Source organism: Excalfactoria chinensis, chromosome 20 (genome assembly GCF_039878825.1).
Source record: "Excalfactoria chinensis isolate bCotChi1 chromosome 20, bCotChi1.hap2, whole genome shotgun sequence".
In the NCBI taxonomy this organism is placed as follows: Eukaryota; Metazoa; Chordata; class Aves; order Galliformes; family Phasianidae; genus Excalfactoria; species Excalfactoria chinensis.
Window position 1 is genome coordinate 2,015,527 of NC_092844.1, and position 7,262 is coordinate 2,022,788.

General features: G+C 53.5%; 3 protein-coding genes across 5 annotated transcripts; 2 read left to right on the plus strand and 1 right to left on the minus strand.

Annotated features, from left to right (window-relative positions):
• Window positions 1-157: 157 nt before the first annotated feature.
• On the minus strand, window positions 158-4,348 carry UBXN10 (UBX domain protein 10). Of its 3 annotated transcripts, none has more exons than XM_072354122.1 (2): window positions 4,331-4,348; window positions 158-2,244 (listed from the first exon to the last, which is right to left on the minus strand). In XM_072354122.1, the coding sequence occupies exon 2, from the start codon at window positions 2,227-2,229 to the stop codon at window positions 1,378-1,380; it is 852 nt and encodes a 283-aa protein (XP_072210223.1). In that variant the 5' UTR covers window positions 2,230-2,244; window positions 4,331-4,348; the 3' UTR covers window positions 158-1,377. The 3 variants fall into 3 exon arrangements, with proteins under 3 accessions (XP_072210223.1, XP_072210224.1, XP_072210222.1); XM_072354123.1 differs by lacking the exon at window positions 4,331-4,348 and adding an exon at window positions 2,670-2,726; XM_072354121.1 differs by lacking the exon at window positions 4,331-4,348 and adding an exon at window positions 3,308-3,437 and having other exon boundaries at window positions 160-2,244.
• A 218-nt stretch (window positions 4,349-4,566) lies between these two features.
• Window positions 4,567-5,406, plus strand: LOC140261073 (phospholipase A2, membrane associated-like). The gene is made up of 3 exons (XM_072354126.1): window positions 4,567-4,706; window positions 4,809-4,915; window positions 5,020-5,406. Exons 1-3 carry the CDS (start codon window positions 4,603-4,605, stop codon window positions 5,163-5,165), a joined length of 357 nt encoding a protein of 118 aa, XP_072210227.1. The 5' UTR covers window positions 4,567-4,602; the 3' UTR covers window positions 5,166-5,406.
• A 750-nt stretch (window positions 5,407-6,156) lies between these two features.
• LOC140261071 (basic phospholipase A2 Cdr-13-like) lies at window positions 6,157-7,092 on the plus strand. Its single transcript, XM_072354124.1, has 4 exons — window positions 6,157-6,268; window positions 6,541-6,685; window positions 6,787-6,893; window positions 6,968-7,092. The coding sequence occupies exons 1-4, from the start codon at window positions 6,175-6,177 to the stop codon at window positions 7,090-7,092; spliced, it is 471 nt and encodes a 156-aa protein (XP_072210225.1). The 5' UTR covers window positions 6,157-6,174.
• The last annotated feature ends 170 nt before the right edge of the window (window positions 7,093-7,262 follow it).

The following is a 7,262-nucleotide window of genomic DNA, read 5'->3' on the forward strand; positions in this document are numbered from 1 at the left end:
ATACAGTTTGCAAAGGGCAGAGGGGGAGAACTGAAGTTGTGGCTTCTTCCTGCTCTGTACTTGACTCTGTGTGCTTTTAAGTAGAAAAAGACCCTTCTTTGGAGGCACTGCAATCCACATGGGCTGGTTGGAGGGCTGAGCTGTTTGATCCAGGCCATCTCCAGAGCAATCACCTTCAGTTGAGTAGCACTGCTTGTTGAAGAGGATGCCGAACATCCAGCAAACAGAAATCATTGCCAGTTCAATTTTGAGCTGAAAAGGTTTTATTGATTTTTTTTACCCACCACACTGTATGAAAATACTCCTTGACAGCAAAAAGTGACATCGCATACACAGACCAGGCACCAGTCCCTGCGTGCTAACACTGCTGTGCTGTTCTACCAGCCACATCCGCTGTCCTGAGCCATCCACGTTCTCAAAGCTGCTTCAGATATAACAGAGCAGCTGTGAAAGGTCTGATGAAAGCATCCCAGGTCTGCTCCCCCTGAAGACACTGGCATTGCTACAGCTGACTTACCAACAGCTGCAGCAGAGACCTGGACCCCTGAACACTGACTTTGGAATGAAATTCAATGCTCTTGGTCGATACCGGGATGAGTTTTCTACTGCTATTGCTCTTGTGAGCTGCTCTGGCAATTCTGCTGAGCTGAAAAGCCTGGGTTTTGCCTCACAGTATTATAAAGTGAGCTCAGATGTGTGGCAAGCTGTCCATTTTTTTACAGCACAAACACATTAAGTTGCCCTACTTGCCGTTTTTGACAAAACAACTCTGCAAGAGCCACGTTGGTTCAGTAAAACAAAACTAGGTGAGCCAATTCCTCAGTCAAAACCAATTAACACAGAACTAAAAGCAGAAAAATCCTCCCACAGCAGCATTTGCTGGGCCTGAGGACTAACTCATTTCAACATACAAGCATTAAATAAAGCATTTTGCAACATCCCACCTTGACCATCCAGCTCCTCTTAACTACCAATCGTCAAACAAGAGAAGAAAAACTGAGGAGAAAATCCCATTGCTCACCAATACAACCACAATCCAGCTGAGTTTTACAGAGTAAAACAGTTCTGCTTCTGTCTTCCCAAATGGGTGATCCTCTCTGGGAAGTGGCACCTCTTTGAAACAGAGAAGAGGACACAAAAAGTTCCTGCTCCAAGAACAGAACCAACATCTAAGAAGGAAACTGTCAATTTCAAAAGCCAAAGTTGGTGGCACTCAAGGAAGGAACTTGTGGATAAAAGACACTGTCCACGCAGTCGGTCTGTGTGGATACGTTTGAAGTAGCACTTCAACACGTGCTTTCGGTATCCACGAGTCTGTTTCAAGGGAACTTATAGAAAGATGAAGAAGATCAGGCTGCTCCCATGCTCAGCCCATGCTTACGGGTCGGTGTCCTGCTGCTCAGCCTGCCGGATGCACAGCACAGACATGTGGGGGATCCCACACTCCTGCAAGGACCTGCCGAGGTCACGGAAGCTCCGTCTGGGTACTTCTGTGGTTTCAATGCTGCAGCATTCATATTTGGTGGCTGTTTGGTGTTCTGCTATAGCAAGGACCGTCTGGAGACTGTCGGTGGGCTTGAAGTGATGTTCAAATCGTTGACCGGAGGGAGACCGAATAGCAAGCAGCAAACAAGACTCTTTCTGCAGCGGTTCTTCCAAACTGAGAGTTGATAACAAAGGGCTCCCTTGCCTCATCTTCCTTCCTGGCTTCTCAGGAGCACACGAGGCTTCTTCATTATGGACACGGCTTTCTGGTGGCCTGCAAGCAGACCTTTGCTCTCCAGAAGGAGCTGTAGTTTTTGGAGCATTCTCCTGCCCACAGCTTGCACCCAGATGGTCACTTTGCTCCGCTGCACCTTCCACACCCTTTCGGCCAATGGAGGGGAGCACTCTGTATTTGTTCAAGGAGGACGAGCTCCGTAATGGCACCTGCTGCAGGAGCTCAGGGATCTCCTCTGGGGATATCTGTCCAGAAGGGAACACTGTTTTTATAGATGGTGCTCTCTGGCTGCTCTGTAAGTCACGTGGAGCTGCTGGTGACGACGGCACTGCACAAGGAAAGGTGTCTGTGGTCCCAGAGTAATTGAAGGCCGACCTCGTGCGACCCTTGGCTGATTTTGGCCGGGTCATGTGCATGGTGATGGAGTTTGGCTGAAAGACAGAGACTGCCGTGCTTGAAGGGAAGTAGCAGCAAAGTGGTACTGGGTTCAGAAGAGCTGCTGTGGCCATTGCTTCCCAAGACACCTGCAGATGGGAAAGCAGAATGAAAAGTTACAGGATACGGCCCGAAATGGCCTTAATCTCCCTGATGATTTCTAATAACAAAGATCCAACATGTCACTGTCTGAATCCTGTGGCTCAATGCTGGCAGCCACAGACAATGGGATACACTCCAATATAGGTGCACAAATTGCTTACAGCTGACTGGTCTGCCCAAATGAAGCAGAAGGAATGGAACAACCACTGCACCCTTGCCCAGCCTGGGTACTCAGTGCCCATCCCAGGCAGGGCTCTGCAGAGCAGCAGAACTCACACTCCTCTGAACAACTGCAGTCACATGGGGGAGTGTTTGATTTACTCCTGCCAACAAATACGCTCCAAGGCAACAAAGAGGAAATCCTAAAAGCATTGCATCACTTATATACACACTTATATAGACATTTATATACATGGTTACACCTTGCACAACCAAACTGCCCGCAGCCATCACAGTGGGACGCATCCAAGTGAGGGTCTCCAGCCCCCCCAGCACTGCATGTGTTGCCAACACAGAGCAGTTTAACTCCGGGTGCCTGAGCTGCTCCACAGGGTTGGGACAGGGCTGGAGCCACAGGGCAGCACCCATAGGAGCCCAAAGTGCTGTGTGCCCATGGCTTGAGGCAGCAGTGGGCCCCTTTTGGGGGGTAAGCCCCAGTTCCACAGTGCAGGCCAGCTCCCTAGCAGAGCCTCTAGTGCCCCAGCCCCACAGCTGAGCCCAGTCCTGCCCCACAGCTGAGCCCAGTCCTGCCCCACAGCTTGAGCCCAGCCCCACAGCTGAGCCCAGTCCTGCCCCACAGCTGAGCCCCACAGCTGAGCCCAGTCCTGCCCCTCAGCCAGCCCCCAGCCCCACAGCTGAGCCCAGTCCTGCCCCACAGCTGAGCCCCACAGCTGAGCCCAGTCCTGCCCCACAGCCAGCCCCCAGCCCCACAGCTCACTCCTGACCCCAGCCCCCAGCCCCACAGCTCACTCCTGACCCCAGCCCCCAGCCCCACAGCTCACTCCTGACCCCAGACCCCCCCCCCCACGGCCCGGTCCCGCCGCCTCAAACCTGCCACCCCGGGGCCGCCCGCGCCCGCCGGTAAACACAGATGCGTTGCCACGGCGACCACTCCACTTCCGGCCACCATCGAGAGGAGCGGCCGCGCTGGGTAGAGCGCCCCCTTATGGCGGTCCTCCGGGCGCCATGTTATGGTCGGGGTTCACCCAAACTTTGCTGTTTTAACCCCAAAAGTGACCTGAGAGCCTTCTGCTTTATCCAGGATAAGTGTTTAAACCCCGGCAGCGTGGCAGCAGGGCGACCATACAGCCCCACCCCAGCAACCACTGGGGCGAATGAACATCGACCACCCTCACCCAGTGCCTCCATGCAAGGCCATGACCCTCCTGGTGTGGGGCAGGGTGGGAGCAGAGCTCCCTCCAGCCTCACCCCCCCCTCAGTGTGCATACAAAGCATCGTACTGATAGGTTTCCTCCCTTGGAAGGGCAGTTAATTACCAAGGGTGGAGCAGTGCCTATGAATGGAGGCAGAGCTTGCTGGTTGTTTGCTCTGGGCCGCCTGGCTCCTCAGCAGCGATAGCAAGCTTTGTGTGTTATCTCCTCTCTTTGCATCACGGGTGTAGTGATTCGATAACCCTTTGTTCTAAAGGCATCCCCAATGGGGCTCCTGTGATTTCCAGCCTGCTTTGGTCTGCATGTTGCAGGCTTTTCCCATGCATTGGTTGTCCCAGATTTGGGTTAGATTGCAAGGGAAAAAAACCAAAGAGCAACCAACTCAAGCTGCTAACAGCAGCCACAAACTACGCTGCCAAGGCTGCAGCACCATGTCTGTAGCCACAGCATCCACCTCAACAGATATCCACATTGGGACACAAACCACTTGTGTTCCAAGCCCACAGCAAGCAAGGTTTCATGGTATCATGCAAAGGGGGGAGGATGGGGCACTGACAAGGGACAGGGGATGGACCTCCCCCCTCTCTATCCATATAAAGCAAACCTGCCAAGCCTCAGAGCTGCAGGGTGGGATTTTATTGCCCCTGGTTCATCACCAGCCTCAGGGTGCTGCTCACAATACCTCTCCCTCCGCTGTGAAGATGAGGAACCTCCTGCTCGCCCTGCTGCTGGCTTGTGGTGAGTCGGTCGGTGAGGTTGGGGTCTCACACCCCCCCCCTTTTCCTGCATATAAACCCATACAATCTCATGGGCTTTGAGCATCTTTTGTCTGAGCTTTGCCATTTGTGTGGCTGTGGGGGGCTGGGTGATGGGCCATGCTGATGGCACTCTGTCCCCCAATCCCTCCTTGCAGGGCTGCCTCTGGCACGTGGCAGCGTGTTGGAGCTGGAGAGCATGATCAGAGTGACCACAGGGAAGAGTGCCTTGCTCACCTACAGCTGGTATGGATGCTTCTGTGGCATCGGGGGCAGAGGGACCCCAGTGGACCCCACTGATATGTGAGTACCTGGAAAATCATGCTGCTGCCGGGCCGTGTGCTCCTCCTTTTCGCCTTACATTTGGGGCTGGTGCTTCCCTCACCTCTGACACATCTCCTGCAGCTGCTGCCATGCCCATGACTGCTGCTACAGGAGGCTGAGAGAGGGCAACTGCAGCCCCCTGATAACCCCCTACCAATTCAGTGTCACCAATGGGAACATCACCTGCGGTGAGTGGCAGGGAGCAAACTGCCTGGCGTGGCAGTGAGCACATGGGGATGGCACACCGTGGCACAGCAGCACTGGGGTAGAGCATCACGTTTGTCCCCTGCAGGTGATGAGCAGAGCTGGTGCAAGAGAGAGATCTGCCTGTGCGACAAGGTTGTGGCTTCATGCTTTGCCAGAGCCCTGCCTTCCTACAACGTGTCCTACCGCTTCTACTTCAAGCTGAGGTGCAAAGGGAACAAGCTCCAGTGCTGAAATCCACACACTGTCTGCTGGTTTTGAGTGCCTTTCCTTATTGCTATGGGAAGGACAGGGCGATGTGGGTGCTGAGAGGGGCTGCTCCCCCTCTCCTCCTCCCAGTGAGGTGACACACAGGGTGAGCAGGGCACACGCTGTGGCTGGAGATCCCCAGCTGTCCAAAAGCAAGTCCTTTTCCCCTTCCTCCTCTCTTTTCTCAACTGATTTTGTTTTCAAGTCAAAACAAAAAGGAATTGAATAAAAGGTGTGAAGAAATGCTCTGTGTTTTTTTGCTGTTGTACCACTGAGAGATGGGTCTGTCCCACACTCGATCCCCAGCACTGAGAAATGGGGACCAACACATGCCACCAACTAAAACTCCCTGGGGTTTGTCAACAGAACTTCCCTGCAGCGAGCATGGGGTTGTTACATCTCCCAACATCCCCCTCTTTGTTCCCTGAACTCACTCCCAGAGCTAACATGCAGAGCAAACCTCCTATTCTGATAGCCAGGGGATCATCCCTTCCCACTGCAGTGTATCAGGAAAGCTGTTTTTTGCCAGTATTCAAGGCTTGCCTGCCCCCTGCTAACCCTTTTTAGGGCTTAGATTTACACCTTCTGAATCAGGACTGGTTATTCCACAGTACAGCACCAGCAGGGCTGGTAAAGCAGAGGAAAACACCCCGAAGCTGTCAGGGCTGGGGCAGAGTGCATTGCCTCCCTCCTGCACTGGAAGTGACACTGCTTTATTGTCATCACTGCTGGTATGAATGGGGGCGGGGGGATTTCCTGCATTCATGTAAAGGGGAAGGATAATGCCTTCTCCTTTACAGAAAAGCCCCACTCGCAGAACTGGACAAGTTGAGCATCCCACAGAAGGTTTGTGGAAGTGAAAGCAAGCCCTATATAAATGGGGCCATGCCAACCACACAGCAATGAACGGCAGAGGCTTTCCCGAGGTGAGCGGGGATGGAGGAATACCTTCCTTCCTTTCCTACCTTAACTATGAGCTGTGCTGCAAGCAGGGATGGATGCACGGGATGACCTGCTGTTGGGTTCCTCTTCCAGGGCAGTAGGAAAGATGAATGCTCTCCTTGCATTGGCCATGCTGTTTGCTTGGGGTAAGTGTCCTCACCTGTGCTGACAGGGCAGCCACACCTGCATCAAACAGAGACATCAGAGCTGTGGCTTTCTCAAGCTTTCACTCTCCACCACCACCTCCCCAAAATGCATAACAACCCCCCCAGATAACAGCTCCCCTGTGCTGGGGATGAGTTTCCTCTCCAGCACAGCAGGGATGACTTGGTGGTGGAAGACTCCATGTGGGGATAGCAGGAGGATGACAAAAAAAGGGGAGAAAAGGGTTTCTGTCATCACACTGGTTTACCCCCAGGCTCATCATTGGCTGGTGGGAGCCTCTGGCAGCTGCAGAAGGTGGTCACAAAGATGACAGGGAAAAACGCCGTGCTGCATTACTCCTCCTATGGCTGCTACTGCGGCGTGGGGGGCCGAGGGCAGCCCAAGGATGCCACAGACAGGTAAGCACCCATTTAAAAATCTCCCTGCCTTAATTTATCATCCGAATCCGAGGGGTGTGGGAAGCAGGGGAGAAAAACTGAAAGCTCTGAGCCCTGCACAGATGCTGCCAGCTGCACGACGCCTGCTATGACAGCCTCCAGCAGTACCACTGCAATGCCAAGCAGCAGCGCTATCAGTACAGCTGGCACGGCGGCCGCCTCACCTGCAGTAAGTGGGGATGCTAAAAATGGGGCTCCTCCCTTCTCGAAATGAAATGGAATCACAATCTGTGCTGCCTGCAGATAATGATTTGTGGTGTGCCCAGCTGTCCTGTGAGTGTGACCGCAGCCTGGGGCTGTGCCTGCAGAGGAGCACACAGAGCTACAACTGGCGCTACGTCCTGTACCCCAAGTGCATGTGCAGGTGATGAACACGTGCCAAGTGGAGACTCTCCAGGTTTGGCCCTCTGCTCCAGATGAGTTTTGCATCTGCAGCTGAGCTCCTGCATGGATCACATTCGTGTTGAACTTAATGTGAACATAAATTATGCGTTTAAACCATCTTGCTCCTCTGAGCTGTCCTCCCAGTGCCTTCCAT